At 36.9% G+C, this 17,771-nt stretch overlaps 2 protein-coding genes across 3 annotated transcripts in view; one reads left to right on the top strand and one right to left on the bottom strand.

Annotated features, from left to right (window-relative positions):
* LOC143296744 (tRNA (32-2'-O)-methyltransferase regulator THADA-like) overlaps positions 1 to 6,538 on the bottom strand; it is a 45,955-nt gene extending 39,417 nt beyond the window's left edge. Inside the window, exons 1-7 of the mRNA XM_076608810.1 lie at positions 6,358 to 6,538; positions 4,847 to 4,934; positions 3,725 to 3,899; positions 2,657 to 2,768; positions 1,524 to 1,684; positions 707 to 904; positions 182 to 302 (exon numbers count right to left, since the gene is read on the bottom strand). Of these exons, the coding sequence (XP_076464925.1) occupies positions 182 to 302; positions 707 to 904; positions 1,524 to 1,684; positions 2,657 to 2,768; positions 3,725 to 3,899; positions 4,847 to 4,929 (850 nt within the window). The 5' untranslated portion in view covers positions 4,930 to 4,934; positions 6,358 to 6,538. The remainder of the gene's footprint in view (positions 1 to 181; positions 303 to 706; positions 905 to 1,523; positions 1,685 to 2,656; positions 2,769 to 3,724; positions 3,900 to 4,846; positions 4,935 to 6,357) is intronic.
* A 225-nt stretch (positions 6,539 to 6,763) lies between these two features.
* The window catches only part of LOC143296528 (uncharacterized), a 29,285-nt gene continuing 18,277 nt past the window's right edge, over positions 6,764 to 17,771 (top strand). Inside the window, exon 1 of one of the 2 annotated variants that reach the window (XM_076608532.1) lies at positions 6,764 to 6,912. The gene's annotated coding sequence lies outside the window, so the exon portion shown is untranslated. Of the gene's footprint in view, positions 6,913 to 8,693; positions 8,834 to 17,771 lie in introns of those variants that run through there. The other variant, XM_076608533.1, reaches the window with a different exon arrangement.

Genomic DNA, 17,771 nt, shown 5'->3' with positions numbered 1-17,771 from the left:
CGCTCTCCCTGGGGAGAGCAGCCCAAATTTCACACAGAGAAATCTGATGTGATAAAAAGAAATACAAATACAAATACACACATGCCACACTGATATCATTTCTCCAAGGTTCAACACCCAAGGTGTTATACATCTTGTTAGGAACACAAAAAGTGGCAGTCATACAGCGTTATTGACATACTGTCAGTCAGGACTGAATGAAGAGTGAAGAACCCCTGGGCAGAATCCTCTGGAACTGAAGCAGCACTGATGACCATGGAAACAGCAGTGGCAGCCAGCAGGGTTACCTCTCTTCCATAATTCTGTGATGAAAGCTAAATATGCTACAGGTCAACGCAGGAGTGATGTGTGTGTGTGTGTGTGTGTGTGTGTGTGTGTGTGTGTGTGTGTGTGTGTGTGTGTGTGTGTGTGTCTGTGTTTATGTCTGTGCTTGTGTGTGTGTGCATGAATGTGAGCTTGTGTGAATGTGTGTGTGTGTTTATCTGTGTGTGTGTGTGTGTGTGTGTGTGTGTGTGTGTGTGTGAGTGGGATGGGAAGGGCCTATAAATAATGGTGTTGAGTGGTTGGTATGTGTGTGTGTGTGTGTGTGTGTGTGTGTGTGTGAGACAAAGAGAGAAAGACAGGCACGGAGAGAGAGCTAGTGAGTAGACTTTTGCGTTTCATAAATGACTGTCATCAGCTCCAAACGGCACTGATCAGCACTCACCTTTTTGACCAGTACAGCTAGAACTCCATTCACAATCTGAACAAGCAGGTCTGGCACTGTGCCTTGAGCAACACTGTCTGAATCTTTTGAGACAGCAGCAATGTCTGAGTCATTTGTATCTTTTGAGATGAGATTCTTGAAACAGATCCACCCCTGCTCTCGCAGGGCTGAAAACTGCTGAAACAGCTGAAGACACACCTGAAAACAGAATATCCCCCTCTTTTTTTCCATCTAAATGCATTCACAATTCTATCCATTTCCTACAAGTATTATGATAAATCAAAACCAAATCAAATCATGCTGATTACAACCTAATGTCCACAAATGTCAGATCTTTCTGTACATAGTGAAAACTGTACAACACATCACAAAAACATGAATTATTATTAAGGCCATTAAGAGCTTGCATCAGATGTCATATAAATACAGCAGTCTCTGTGAATGTGTTTAATGACTCATGAGCACCTTCATCCCTTGAAACAAAGGTAAGAATGAATGATACAGAAGTGACCTGCTTACACACATAGAGAAGTTCACTTAAATACCAAATAAAATACCTGGCAATGTACTTTAGTAACATTGACTAGACAAAGTAACAATGGTAAGCTCTTCATCCCTAAAAATCTTTCAAAAGAGACAATACGATCAAGCCCATGTATAGTTTCGAGAACAGAGGCAAATCACAGCAACCTATGTATTGTTCTTGGATTAATGGTATTGGGAAATGTTTTGGCATTAGAAAAAGGCAGGTTTTTTCACTCAAAATTATGCTCACTTTAACAGCATAGTACAGTACTTCAATATAAAGTATACTTACCTTAACAGTGTAATAGAGTTTCTCACTATCTTCCCTGTTAAAGGCAAGTGGTGAGCCGCCCAACAGTCCTTTGTATGAATCACCCAGTTGTTCAAGAAGTGTGGGTACATACTGTGATATCTCTTCTTGGACAAGCCTGCTGTGTTCCAGCAAGGCAGACACTGAAACAAAAAAACATCTTTAATGAACAGATTTTCATCGTGGTATTATAAAAAAGGAGAGATATCTAAATGCAAGTACTAATGGGTCAGTCCAACAGCCAAGTGGCTAAAGCATTGGAAGGTCCTGGGTTGAAATCCTGGTCACAGAGCCTGGTGTGTTAAGGGCTGAGTTTTTTTCTGATCTCCCAGGTCAACAATGTTTAGATCTGCTTGTGTCTGAACACCCTTGTGTGTATATGCATGCAGAAGATCAAAAGTGCACATTAAAGTTCCTGTAATCCATGTCAGTGTTCACAATGAATTATGGAAACAAGAACATATGCAGTATGCACACCCCCTGGAAAGGGGAGTATGGGTACCTACACAGCAGGGTAAAAATGGTTATACATGTTGAAGTCCACTCATTAGTCAATGTGGCAGTTGCAGCCCACAAATGCAGAAGAAGAAAAAATGTAAACCACATTATACTACAGGAGCTTGAACGGGCTCTATAATGGCTGAACAGTTCAAGCCTGAAGCGTCAGTCTTTTTCGCATATCTATCACCAGAAAGTTGATGGAACTGGGTCAGCAGCACACTGTGCCTTTCCCTGACTCCTTTTCAAGAAAGGATTGATTTATCTTGCCTCACCCTATTCCCTCCTTCCATTTGTCTCCTGTCTACATGGTCTGTGGCAATGTTTTCATGTTTGTTCACAACAATGGCAGCAGATCACCAAGACTCTTTTGTATACCTCTCTATGGTGGAGGCATGTCCATGTCAATTTATCATCTGATAAAGAATCTGAGCCTGAATCCGAGAGAGAGGATGGAGCAAGGAGAGAAACAGAAAGATAGATAGATAGAGATAGAGATAGAGAGAGAGAGGGAGGGAGAGAGAGAGAGACAGAGAGAGAGAGAAAGAGAGAGAGAGAGAGAGGTGAGGGATGGTAACACGCAAACACATAAAGGGAAAGTGAGAGCAAAAAAACACCTTTTTTGAGATCCTTTCCGTGTGCAGACAGCTGACGCAGAACATGCTGTAACTGTGCCCCCAGAGTGCTCCTGACCAGCTCCTGGCAGCTGGGTCCAGTTGCTCCAAGTATCTTCACAGAAAGAAACAGTTTTCACTGATTTGTGTATCTCTTTCTCTCTCTCTCCCTCTCTCTCTATATATATACAGAAGAGCAGATTTTAATTCCATGTGTAAAAGCATTAGAGCAATTAAAGAGGAAGTGTCTGCAATCTGTAACAGATTAGTTTTGCTTTAAATATAAGATTCTGTCAGTCTATGCGGTGTACATAAACATCTGTCTAGAGGGCATGGGGCAGGCATGCCTCCACACATGTATGTGTGTGTGTGTTTGTCTTTGTGTTTCTGTGTGCATGTGTGTGCATGCATGCTTGTGTGTGTGTGTGTGTGTGTGTGCACAGGGATAGAATTAGTGCTTCTTTCTGCGATGAAGTCTCCCGTCGGACCGACAGATGAGTAGGCAGGCAGGCTTATCTGTCGGTGTGTGTCCTCATATGGGAGAAGAGGCCAATTCTGGATGCGCAGCACTTCCCACAGGAGTAGCAAGGGAAAACGTCTCCAGAAGTTGAGCCCTGCTTCCTTTGCTCACGCTTCTCCTTTATGGCCAGCGTTCTCTTTTTTTCAAACGTCTTTATGCCACTGGAGCACAACATCCTCCAGCGAGAGCGGTCAAGGTCATCAGTTTCCCAGGAAGCAATGTCTATGTCACAGGCTTTGAGGTTTGTCTTCAAGGTGTCTTTGAAGCGCTTGTAGGGTCTTCCAAGTTCACGGTGGGCTTTCTGCAGATCCCCCATAAGTGATAGAATAATCAAGAAATGATTGTGGTCACTCCATGGAATGAACAAAGGAAGAAAGTGTGTATGTGTGTGTGTGTGTGTTTGTTTGTTTGTTTGTGTGTGTGTGTGAGTGTGCACGCAAATGTGCATGACTGTGAATGTCACTACATTAGAACCACATGCATACACATGTGTGTGCATGTGCATGTATGTGTGCATCCATACAATAAATAAGTGTCCATGGGGCCCTCACCTTCTCAAGACCTCTGGATATTCTTGTATTTTCACTGGCCACAATGAAACAGCAGATCAACTGAGAGATGAAGTCACGGACCTGAGTCTGACTTGGATTAAGGGTTACGGAAATCTGTGCCAGACTTTTCGCAGCTGCCTCCAGGCGGCGGGTCAAAGGCACAACATCTGTTGACCTGCATTAATACACACGTCCAAATCCAATAATGTCTTCAATTTTGTTTTTATCCAAAAATTAAGAACTTGCTGTTCCATCTAATATAAAAAGTAAAAAGTAAAGATGGAAGGAAAGAAAAAAGAAAAACAGAACAGAAGAGAAACAGAAAAAAATATTTTAAAATGGGGAAAAAAGAAAGAATGAAAGAAAAAAGGAAGGAATGAAAGAATGATTTGGCACCAAAATGACAGTAATGGTATTGAAGTTGAGGAAACAAAGAAAAATAAAAAAGAGAGAGAAAAAGGAGGAAAATGAGAGAGAGAGATACAGAGACAGAACCTTGAACAAAAACTAGCTAAAAAAACTAAAGCAGAATAAAAGAAAGAGATGAAGAACAATACAGATAAGAACATGAAAAATAATATATATCAACCCTGTCTGCAGCATCTCACAATCAACAATTTCTTTATTCAATATTAAATCATCATGAACACTTTTTAGAATTATTATCAATATCAGACTCAAAGACTGCAAGATTACTTAATATTCTGCTGTTCAGTCTGATCAATACAAGGTGATAAATTTCCATTTGACAGAGGTTGTATTATATATCTCTGAAAGTATTAGTCATGAGTTGAACCATTTTCAAAATCCACAATGCACACATGCAACAATGCATTTAAAGGTCTGCTATTTCATTGAAGTTTATAAACATACAGTCATATGATAAATATGATCTGCCTAATTTGTTCAGCAAAATGTTTACCAGTAACAATGTTCTAGGAATACAATTCTGGACGATACATCACATGACAGTTTTAACTTAAGAAAAGTATATGAAAACAAACTTATACTGAATAAATAAACAAAGGTTAAACATGCAAAGAATTTTATTTTTGTTTCACTTAAATAATCTAACAAGTAACTGCTCTTGCCTTGAGTTTAATGTGTCACATAATGACATACCTCAGATGAGTCACATCATTCAGCAAGGTTGGGTCCTTCAGGAAATATGTGCATGAAGCATCTGGGGAGCCTGATGATGTCATTTTCCCTGGTCTTAGGTTTGAAAAATTGGGAAAGAAATATTCTTCAATTATTCTATCAGATGAAACAGAATAATGAAAAAATAAATGGAAAGTATATAAGTAAAACTAACAGTAAGCTTTTGAAAGGGGAAAAAGAAGAAAAAAAGAAAAGAAAAAGAAAGCCAGCCCCATCCTCATATATAAAAATAAATAAATATGTATGTGAGTGTGTGTGTGTGTGTGTGTGTGTGTGTGTGTGTGTGTGTGTGTGTTATTTATGTACAAATACCCATTACATACCAATACCCATTTTCAACCCTAGCTACTTCTGTTTTGAACGGTATTTATAACTTGAAAATGCAATTCATATTTAATATCATTTTAATGCAATTATATATATACATTCATACATATGTATTATATATTTAAAGGTCTATACAATACTGTTTATCCAAACATAAGGCTGGGGTGGAGGGGGGTAGGGGGAGCATAAGAAGAGGGGAAATAGGGGTGGGAAGTGGGTAGCAGCTGTAGCTGAATTTGATCTGGATTTATAACTTCTATACATTTTCATAAGTGTATCTGTGTGTAAGTATGCATGTGTGTATATGTAAGTGCCACCATGTGTGTGTAACTGTTTATGTGTGTGTGTGCCTCTATATGTGAGTATGTTGGTTTAGCTCTGTGTGTGTGTGCATGTGCACATGCATGTGTGTGTGTGTTTGACTCTGTACAAAATGTGTACATATGTGTACATGCATGTATGTGCTGTCATTGTTGGTTTAGCTCTGTGAGTGTGTGTGTGTGTGGTTGTACAAAGTGTCTGTATGTTTGTACTGTCATTGATGTTTTTTTTTGTGTGTGTGTGTGTGTGTGTGTGTGTGTGTGTGTATGTGTGTGTGTGCGCGTGCGAGCGACTATGGGATGGGTGTGTGTGTGTGTGTGTGCGCATGCAAATGACTATGGGATGTGTGTGTGTGTGTGTGTGCGCATGCAAATGACTATGGGATGTGTGTGTGTGTGTGTGTGTGTGTGTGTGTGTGTGTGCATGTGACTGTGTGTGTGCGTGTGACTGGGATTGTGTGTGTGTGTGTGTGTGTGCGCGCGCACGAGGGGAGGAGGTATACTTGTGCTGTCATTGTTAGATTAGCTTTTACTTAATCTGGCTATTACTTGTTTTGTGTTTGATTTTTAAAGGTTCTGTTAGAAGTTTTTTTTGTTGTTTTTTTCAAAAGTAAAAAAGTGTTTAATATATGATTTGGTCGGCATTCCTCGGCCAAAAATTTTGGGTGGTCGTTATTTTGAGCTTTAACATGCAGACAGGTCAATTACTAGTTATTTCTTTGATACAATGACTGACTACAAGCATAAACTGACTGCCACGGATAGCGTTAACAAAAGTTTACAAATACGCTTCGTGACAGCCCCTTTGTTGCAGACACATAGCACTTGCCTAATCTGCATAGACACTGTTTCGTTGTAAGACAGAGATTTTGTTGTTTCTCGGTTGCAATCACGAATCAGGCTCACATGAATAAGTCGTAATCAGGCATCAGCACCAGGTAAAATAACACATGGGCATCGATGTGTACAACGTGCTGTGCTTCTCATGCTTCGAAGGAGCACACATGTTGCCCAAAGGTCAAGGACGTAGCGCCACCTGCATATTTTCTACTCTCTGATAATCAATTAAAACAATGAACGTTAAAATAAAGCATAATATCTGCAAGTAAAATTTAAAAGTAAAAGTAAATTTTTTTATTGATAGTATTACAATGACTTAATGTTAATTGATGGGTACAAAATAATGCAATGCTCATTGCATTTTTTTTATAGGTTGTACTGCGAAGTTTACCTCAAGACGCATGTTACGGACGGCGATAAACGGAGTGGAATTCGAAGAATTTTGATTCTCACATTGCCTCACAGATCAATATGTGTTGTTTTCGGACGGTGTCTGTGAAGTACTGAGTAAACTATACCCTTCATTAACATGCACACTAGGTGAGTGTCTTTATTCTAACTAAAGGTAACCGAAATTTTGAAGGTGTCGCAAATTCACTGAGTGGCGAGTCAGCAAGTGTTGGAAACTGAAATATGATACCTAACAAGTAACATTGTGACTGTCTGCTAACATGTTAGGCCTAACCCTTTATGAACATGTGATAGAGTATGAATGAAACAAGCGAGAATTTAGATAATGTCTGGTCTTAGGTCAGTTTTGTATTTTGTACGGATTTCTCTTGCAAAGAATTTACACTTTTGCGTTGAATTTTAGTTTCGCCTTAGACACAGACTTTATGAAAATAACTGATGCAAGTCGACAAAATAAAAGTTGATCCAACAACCTTATGCTGGTGTAAGGATGGAGGACGTGTGTAAGATACACACATAAGATCTGATCTAAATTTAAGCCTAAGGTCAATATTTAATGCATTGTGAGTGTTTCTGCAATCAGTATGACTGATCAATAATGTCACTGTTTATTTTATGTATTTAAAGGTGTATTCTGTCACTTTGGCAGGATTGTTTTGAAGTTATTTCCCTTGCCTAACGGTTGTAACAAGTAACAACAGAGCATAGCTTTTGAAAAAATAGGGGGTGTTGTGGGAACATCAGGGGGTGGGATGGTCATTTTTATGATGGAACTGAAATAAGAGTTTAGGTTCAAAAATAGTTTTTGGGTTTGGTGTTGGGTCTGTTTTGAGACATAGGATTTTGTCTCAGGCAAGGGTTAGAATTATTATATATATATATATATATATATATATATATATATATATACTGTGTAATTCATTTCCAGTCATTATTTAGAAAGTAACAGTTTCCCACATTTATTCTTATCCACTTCATATTGTGTTTTAGAGTTTATCTTGTCACATTCTTTTGTGAAGATTGCACACACACACATGCACGCACGCACGCACGCATGCACGCGCACACACACTGCAATGACTTTTTCCCTTCCTTGATTTTTTTCCTACTCTTGTCAAATATCAGGAATAGTGAAAGAGTTAAACTAAAGAATGAACACACACACACGTCATTTATTATATATAATCTTATTGACCAAAATTTAATGTTTATCAAAATTCTGTAAGAGCAGTACTTACTCATGGGTATGAATAATGCTACTACTAGAGTGGTACAGTAGTTGTAGTAGTAGTGGTAGTAGTAGTAGTAGTGTGTGTGGGTGTGATTAAACCATGAAATGTGAACTGCTTTAGTATTTAGTGTGCAAAATTTGAACATATCCTCAATAATAATATTGCATGCACACTGTCAGTATTATGAACACTGTTTTAATTTCAGTGATATCACTGATCAGAAAATGGGCTTGTGCATGCTAGTGTGTACACATACATGTAAGTGTCCACATGCATGTCTTGAGTGTGTATGTGTGTCACTGTGTATGTGTGTTTATATACATGTGTGTGTGCTTGTAATATGCAAGTTATGTCTTTAGATTAATTAAAAAGTTCACAGTTCACAACTTTCTCTTTGCCATTTTCTAAGTAAGAAACTCTGTGTGTGCAAGTATGTGTGTGTGTGTGTGTGTGTGTGTGTGTGTGTGTGTGTGTGTGTGTCACAGTGTGTCACAGTGTGTGTGTGTGTGTGTGACTGTGTGTTCCCATTCTTTCATCAGTTTTTACCTTTTTTTCTTAATATCATAATTATTATTCATTTATTTATTTATGTAAGCTTATATATATATATATTTTTTTTTTAATTTTAATTAAAAAAAAAAAATTTAAAATTTTTTTTTTCTTCTCAAGGCCTGACTAAGCGCGTTGGGTTACGCTGCTGGTCAGGCATCTGCTTGGCAGATGTGGTGTAGCGTATATGGATTTGTCCGAACACAGTGATGCCTCCTTGAGCTACTGAAACTGAAACTGAAACTCATCAGTTTTGCTGTGCCATAAAGGTAATTTAGAGATGTTACAACAGTTGTATACATTGGTTGTTTTCTTGGACAGAATGTTAATCATGAATCGGTTGCTGTCATAGTATCAAGTCTCAAGATCATTTTGATTTTGCTTATGAACTTGTGTTATACAAGATGGCCAAGTCACATTTTGTTTAAGTCTTTATAAAAAGTAAATACATAGTTCTGAATTATAATTAATTTTCATGAATTTTGCTGTGTCACAAAGTAGAATATTTTAAAGATGCTTCCTCAGTATATTGATATTTTATGTCAGATGTTTTTCATGGACAAAATGTTCATTATGATTGGGTTGTATTTTTTGTAATCAGGTCTCAAGATCACTCTAATTATAATTCATTCTGGAACAAAATAGCCAAGTCCCTTTTTGATAATAACAATCAGTATGTGTTTTTGTTTTTTAAGTAAGAATACAGTCCAAATAATTTTTTTTAAAGTATGAAGAGGCACACAAATTATATATCGCAGAACAAAATTGATAATTAAAAAAACAACAAAAACAAAACAACAACAAAAAACAACAAAACATTAAACAACAAGCAAACAAAATATTAAAAGATAGAAACTTCTGTGTACAGAAATGCTAAATTTGTACATGAAAGAATGAACCTGTTTTGTTGTTTTTAAGTAATTTAATTGTTCACTGTGACTTGGTTAAGAACAAAGAAGTGAGCATAACAAACAAATGCATGCTATATATCCAGCACTTTGTACACAACCCTTTTCTTCTTCTACCATGGTTGGCTTTTTTTTTTTTTTTGGATGGGGGTTGAGGGGGGGTGGGGGGGTGGGGGGGGGGGGGTAGCAGTATAGTTTGCTTTTATAATTTTAGTTTAGTTTCAGTATTTATTTAATGATACTGATTCTGATTCCAGTTTGTGGAATTTAACAAAATTTTCTTTTTCATATTGATCTGTTTTTCAACAAATACAGGCTACTAAGTCAAATGTGATACTTGCTAGCAATGCTGAAGAACACAAAGAACTTACGAAGAGTTTAGCTTTAGAGATTTTATTATTTCTATAAGCTTAGATCATATCTTAGAGTCATATTTATTATAAATATATTCTATTTACCGGAGAGGTTCTTGTGCATGTGCATTTCAGATAACATTTCAGTTCAGTGAGTTTAGCTGTAGAGAGTTAAAAAGTTTATAAATAAAATAAATTTCCATATAATATGAAATGAAAATGATGGTAAAAGAATCATTTCAGTTTTAATTTTAAATGTTATAACTTATATAAGTTTTCAGATGTCAAAGGAAACACACAGTTCAATTGAGAAAAATAAGCTGTGAGCATAGATTATCCTTGGCACAGTAAAATGCATGACACTGTAATTTGCATATGTTTATAACTAATATAAGCTTGATCTTTGGCCAAAAGGTTGGACATACATACACACGCACACACACACAGAGTTTTTGCTTTTTTGTTTGGTGGAGGTGGTTATTACGATATTAGTGGTGTTACTTTCTCTTTCTGCCCCTCCCCCCCCCAACTCTCTCTCTCTCTCTCTCTCTTGTGTTTTATTAGTTGTAATAATTTTCAAGCTTTTTAACTATGTTTGATCATGTGACTTTGAATTGAGATCAAAGTGAAAGGTCCATTAATCTGATTCTCTGAATTAAAAGAAAATCATATCAAAATCTGGCTATAAATTTACAAGGAAATATCAGTATCTGAAAAGGTAGAGATTAGTTTAACTGTAACATCAGCTAAAGGTCAGTCGGCAGAATATTCAAATATTGAGAATTAGTGTGGCATTAATTTAATTCTTTGGACACCTTTTTAACATTTTAAAAGAAAACACTGCAAATACTAAACTTTTGTTATTTGACAAAGGCTTTTTATTATTTAATTTTAAATCAAGGGCAGTAAGAAGGTATAAGTTTCCAATGTCTTCCAAACTGTCCTCTGTTCATGTGGTTGTAAAGTGTCATAAGAGTCATTCAAGCACAGTATTGTAAGTACTAAAAGTTAATTGTGTTCATCTTGTGACCTTGAAATAGGTTATATAAAATGAAAGTCAAAACAGTTGATTGCTTTCAAGGATTTAAAGTGGCACATAATGATAATACATGTATAACATCCAGTGGTCTTTATTTGAAATAAGGACAGTGCAAAATACTGTTAGGCTGGACAGTCTTGTGTGTGTGTGTGTGTGTGTGTGTGTGTGATCAGCATTAGCAGTGGTGATTATTACAGGAATTTGGTGCATGTCAATAACTTGGTGATGTAATAATTTTATTTTGATGTGGTTTTATGACTAAATAACTAAGAAATATATTGTGCTTGTTTATTTTATTGTTTGAATCTTTTTATTTCATTATTTAGGTTAAAAATATTATATTGCTCAGTGTGTTTCTAATCTAAGCCATGCAACCATAAAACTCATTAAATTAACCCCTCCACCCCCACCCACCCCCCCTCCTCCCCCTCCCACATCCCCACAAACAACAACAACAAACAAACAAAAAAACAAAAAACAAAACAAAAACAAAAAACACCACACACACACACACACACAAAACCACCAACAAAGAAAAAAACAACAGCTTGCCAGCTTCTGATTTTCTGCCTGCAAATTATGCAATGTGTATTGTAATTTCATAAATTGGGTCATCAAGTGTGAAAGGCTAGTTCCCAGTTCTAACTGGTAGGGTTATTAACATGGGACCTGAAGAGAGAGAACTGTAGGAGTGTCTCCAGATACCCATGAAATTTGTTGACATTCCCGGCATTCCTATCAAGTGGAGTGTCAGTAGCCCAGTTTGCTGAGCTATTAGTGCAGAAGTAACAGTACTAACATTGCCCACCCCACCTCTCCGCCCTCAACCTCCTTTTTGCTTCCTTAAAGTTCTCCAGCCTTTGTTTCTTTGCACTTATCACCAGGCTTCCTAAGCAAACCCCTCTGACACTTGGTGGCAGGGATTTTAGCAACACATGTAATTTTATGAATCAGTGGGCACAGGGGCCATTCATAGAACCATGATTATGTATGGGGTTTGTGTTGAGGGCTAGGTCCGAAAAAGCAGTTTCTTGTGTTTTTGTGTGACATCTGTGAATGTTCTCTCTCTGTACTCTGTGTGTGTGTGTGTGTGTGTGTGTGTGTGTGTGTGTGTGTGTCATTGTGTGTGTGTGTGCGTGTGTGTGCATCTGCGTGTGCATGCATGAGGGGGAGGTTGGGGGGTTGGGGGGGGGGGGGGAGTATTTTATAGAAAACTTGGATATTCCAGTTTTTTTAAATTCATTTTTTAATTGTTATTATTATTTTAAGCTTTCTTGATCATTTGATGGTTGATGTTTTTAACTACAGTTGTTGCTTGATGTTTTATCATTGTTTTTCTGTTAAAGATGTAAGTGATGTCCAGAGTACTTGTAAACTTGTTTGTTTTTAAAACCATGAAATGTTTAAAGTGGTTGACTTGTGTAAAAAAACAACAACCCAAAAACAACAACAAACAAACGTGATCATGATGCCTTTATCATCATAAAAATATTTTGGCAAAGATAGGTAAACTGCTGCTACGAAAGGGAGCTGGGAGAGAAGAATAGATTATGATCATAACAGCTAAAAAAGTAAATGGACCATCTGTGAAACAGGGGTAAGAGATGGTAGAAAATAATGACCAAATGTACTGAACTGACTCTTAACAGAAAAAAAACCAGCTTGAAAACTATAAAATGTTACTGGAAAATTTGTTCATTGTTGTTTATTGCCAGCAAACAGCACACAGCCATATCACTTATCAGAGTTGAAATTGCTTTAGTTTAAAAAAAACCCAAAACACACACAAAAAAACAACTAGTTAAGACCTAAAAATCATGGTCAATGGAAAATGTTGACTGAACTGAGGAAAATGTGGAGACCCCCCCCCCCCCCCCCCCCCCCCCCCGCCTCCAGAAACCACAGGTTTACTGAGTTTGAACACCATTTCAAACAGGGACAAGGTTGGTTACATGCAGACTGACACTTACAAGGTCTCCCAATGTTCCACTCAGGGAGCATAAGGCATTTACAACAAAAGTTATGCATGCATTCAATTTCAAGTATGACTATGTATATTATGTATGCTATGTAAGCAAAGATATGGTGGTTTTGAATAAGAATTTCAGACATATCCAGTGGTGACAAAAGAACTATAACAGTAGTTTTTAGATTAAAAAAAGACAAACACTTGTGAGTTGTCCTTTTCTTTTTTGGTGAACAGAGCACATCAGCACAAGACCTTTACCATTTTAGTCAGCTTGATTAATGTCCATGGTGATCTTGTTTAAATCCAAAAGTGGTTTTGGGGTTTGTCCTTTCCTTGAGTTTCTTTTTGATCCAACTCCAAGAGCACTGTACCTTGAGCTCTCATATATTCTACAGACACTGACACATATATATCATTAGAATGATAGTTCCTGGACTAATGAGCAGATGTTGCAGGCACGTAATTTCATTTTGGAGGTCATATTTCAGCCATCTCTCTGGTGGAGTTCATCTGCATCCCATCTTCCTCTTCTCACTTGCTCCCTAGTGTTTTAGTGCCACCCAGGAATGCAGAGCTCCCTGGTGGCCTGCCTGCCTCACCTGATGAATGGACAGGTGACGAATGGGGGAGAGCCACAGAAATAAGTGGTGTAAATGGGAGCTGAAAAGTGGGAGGGGCGTAGGGGGGCAGGTTGGCTCCACACCAGGCTTGAAAACGTTTCCCTGAGCGGCTTATAAATTGGCTTTTGAAAAAGCAGTGTATTCTTCTCTGGGGGAGAGTTGGTCAGCTTTTGTATTCTTTCTCCAGACAGAGCTGGTCAGCATGTAGTGTGTCACTTTCTGGGTGTGGAATGTCAAGTCGTTTGACAAGAGGGGGGAGTTGTATTTAAAGAAGGTTGTGGCCATAGCAGGAAAGAGCTGTTGATTTGTGTGAAGAACAATTGTTTAAAGTTTTGTTTTGAGCTTGTAGCTTGCTGTGTAGTGTACACTTCCAACTTGTGCATCTAATTAGACCCAGCTGAGACATCTGAACGTACATGTATGTGAATGACATACATGTGAGTGTTTTGTTCTTGTGTTAAATGCTTCAGTGGTATAAGCTCTTATACTGTATGCAAGTATACATGTATGTATGTGGTGTGTGTTGTCATGCATGCATTTTTGCTTGTCAATGTGTGTGCTGTTTCATAGATTTAAATATTTTATTTTAAAACTTAAAAAAAATGCTACATATTTTTAAAACATTGGGGAAAAGCCTGCTGGATATACTTAGGAGATCAAGCCATATGTTTAAAATAGTTTTATGCAACCTCAGAGGATATATTATATACTGCTATTAGTATTATACATCACAAAACTTCATAAGTTACTCTTCAAATTAACAGTATTTTTATGCACACGTAATGATGATGATGATGATGATGATGATAATGAAATTAGTAATGATGATGATAATGATAGATAAATTATTGTTATTATTATAAGAAGGGTAAGAAGAAGAATTATTGTTGTTCTTGTTATTATTAATAGTAGTAGTAGTGGTGATATTGTTATTATTATTGTTATTATTATTATCAATAGTGGTGGTCATAGTTCCTCTGTGTTTTGTGCCCATATGAGTTGTCTGAAATTCTTATGTGTAAGCATACAGTGACACTGTAAATGAGTGATATACATATATATATATGTTGTAAACATTTTAATTTTTATACAAAATACAAGTCTGCTGTGGCAAATATGCTTATGTGGACAAACTTTCTGATTACATTTGATCAATATATATATATATAATATATAAGGCAACAACTGAACAAGAAACTGTTCAATCTATCCTTTTCAACGCATGAATTTAATTTGCAAGTCTATTGTTTAGTTTTTCAAAATCTTTTGGGCAAAGGAGATTGATTAGTTCATTCAACCAAAGGCTTGTAGACTTTGCCATGCCAGTCAAGAATTGAATGAAATCAGCAAGACCTGAATTTGTTTATTAAATGCTTGGTATTTGTACCAGTTGCAAAGAAATAACTGACAGCAAAATATTTTTGTTATTCTTTGAAGGCAAAGAATAGGTGATGAGCATGTGAACTACATTGAGTTTTTTTCTGTCTGTTTTTATTGTGCGCAGCATTCTTATATGACCTGCAAAGGTGCATAATGATGGCAAACTGATTGTTTTTAGCTTTTGTTTTCAAAGTGATGTTATAGTATTTGTTATTCAGTTTGATTTGATTTTGTTTCTATTTTCCTGGTGAGAAAACTAGCTGTTTTAGTTTTAAAGAAGGGAAAAGCAGATTCATGAACTGTGAAGCTGTAGCAGTGTTTTAACACTGTAAGAATGTGGTTACATGCAAAGACAGAATTTCATTGTTGGTTCTGTTCATGTCCACACTTTCATGATTCAGAAACCTCGAATCTTGCCAGTAGGCTTTGTTCAGTCCAGATTTGTCTTGGCACACATCTCTCTCCCGACCTCCCCTCTGTCTGTCTGTTTGTCTGTCTCTCACTTTGTGTTTTGCTTTATTGATTATTTATAATGATAATCTGAGTTCTGAGTCCTCTCTCTCCTCTTAGATATTGATCAATCGGACTTGGGTTGAAACACATTAATATTCACCAGTGAGACAGTTCCGTCTGGTAAGAAGCTATTTATGGTAAAAGTCAAGAACAACTTTATTGGTCCACCTATCCATACATCCATATTATATGATATTTTTTACATCAAGATATTTAAAGATGAATAATAGACCTATATATGTCTTTTATTGCCCATACATATTTTTCTTTTCTTTTTCAACACAGACATTTTCATTTTTTGCATAGACTTGATATGAGACTGCAAACCAGAAAACAAGCTTTTACAGTTTTTCTTTAGTTTCTTCTCTCACAACAGGCCCATGCCACTTTTCTTTAAGCTGTCAGTGTTAATGCCACAAAAAATGTCTTCAAGGATGACGTCAGTTGCTACTGTCTGTTCCCTCTCTCAGCATTCCACTCTTTCACTGTTTCAGACTTTCTTTCAATATGTGCTCTGCTGTTCTTTAAGAGATGACTGATCTAAGTTGCTATTTTTCCAACACATGGTTTTACTTGGAATTATAAAAAGCTTAACTTCACCTGGCTTAAGTTTTACCTTTTCACACATTCCACACCATAGTTTCATTGGAAGTTGTCAAAGACACTGGGAAGAAGAAAAGGATATTTTGCAAGAGTGATGTATATGATATGTTTGTTTTCATAGAAGGGAGGGTAGCTCTGTATGAGTGGGTAGGAGGTGGAGGAGTCTGCTTGAAGTGGGGGAAGGAGGGGTGTGGGGCAGAGGAGATGGGTTTTATGAGGACGGGATGATACACCGCACGTTAGGTGGTAATGGTTTTGTAAGTGGGCTTGGCCTAGTGCCAGCCAAGTCTGCAGTTCCTGAATAATGTCTGAGGCTCTTAGGAATGTTGTGCAAAATGCATGCACTTGTCTTGATTACCGGCTGTGTCTGCTTCCTGGCGGTAGACGTCAGTTGCTGCTGTCTGCTCTCTTCATTCCAGTTTTTTTTATTTTTCCTTCCCTGTAATCAGTTTGGCTCTGTCTGCAGTCTTTGAACCTGTGGGTTGAGACTCATGATGGTGAAAAATGCGATTTTTATTTGTGTCTGTCTGAATGTTTGAGAAGGAGTGAAGGAGGGAGGGATGGGAGAAGAGGATGAAGTGTGGTGTGAAGAGTTGAGAGAGGGGTGAGAGAGAGAAAGAAGTGGGGGTAGAGTGACTCAGAAAGAGGAAGAGAGAACAAGACAGCAGGGTCTTGAAAGGGATGTTTGAAACATTTGGTTTTCCAGTATGTGATGTGTGTGTACATGCTCTGTCTGGTGTAGAGAGGTGTGTGGTTACAAACTTGACATTGTTTTGCACAATCTGCAGGTTAGTGAAAACAACAGTTCAATCCAGAAGGATGGAGTCATGATTTTATAACCATTAATTTTAGATTTTGCGTGGCTTTTTAATTTTTTTTATTGTTCAAAATTTTTGTTTCAAAAAAATATAGGGGTATTAGGTTGTGCATCATAAATCAACTTTGTCTTACAGAATATTTTACGCTTCTGTGGAAAAAAAAAAAAGGTGACATATAAGATGACCAGTTACATTTAGAGTTAAAGCCGTTAATGCATATGTTGAACAGCTGTGTTCAGTAGATGTATGGAACTTCAGCTGCTCAGAATATATGAGCTGTAAGTGGCATAAGTGAATGAAATGATCAACAAAGATCCTAAAGCTGTAAAGGAAGAAATGAGTAAATTTCTTTTACATTTATCATACTACTCTTGGACTTCAGACATGCTTGTCCCAGAACTCATTATTTAAACTCTGTGAATTATTTGGTATGCTTAGTTGTACTCAAAATGTATTTAACTCTGCCAGTGTTCATAATGCCATCATTATTACTAGAAAAAAAAGAAAGAAAAAAAAATGTCATGCAGATTTTACAGCATAACACTAAAATCTTTATTCTCCTGACTTTAAAAAAAGATTATTTTTTTTAAACAGTAATTTGAAAAGTTCTTCAGGTTGCTACTTTTCTTTTGGTCTGCACTGTGTACCACTACCAGTAGTACTGAGATAGCAAGTAAAAAGAAGAAGAAAGCAGTGACTGCTGCTTCTGGTTGTATTCTAGATTGATTAATTAATTAATACCTTTTTTTGAATTAGTTTTAAAGTTATGCAGTTAATGGTCAGAGACAGTCAGAACACCATTTGTTTTTTTGTTTTTTTTTTACATATTTGACTTTGATGTGAGAATTTCAAGATTCTGAAAACTGAAAGTTGTAATTAAAAGAAAAAAAAAAAAGAGTTGAGGGAAGCTGTACAGATAATAATAAAAAATAAAAAACCCACCCAAACCATGCTGCAACATAGTGTCCACTGTTTATTAGTGATTGCTGATACCCTGTGAATTG

Source organism: Babylonia areolata, chromosome 21 (genome assembly GCF_041734735.1).
Source record: "Babylonia areolata isolate BAREFJ2019XMU chromosome 21, ASM4173473v1, whole genome shotgun sequence".
Lineage (NCBI taxonomy): Eukaryota > Metazoa > Mollusca > Gastropoda > Neogastropoda > Buccinidae > Babylonia > Babylonia areolata.
Note: the sequence above shows the minus strand (reverse complement) of the source record. Positions and strands in the feature narration are given on the sequence as shown.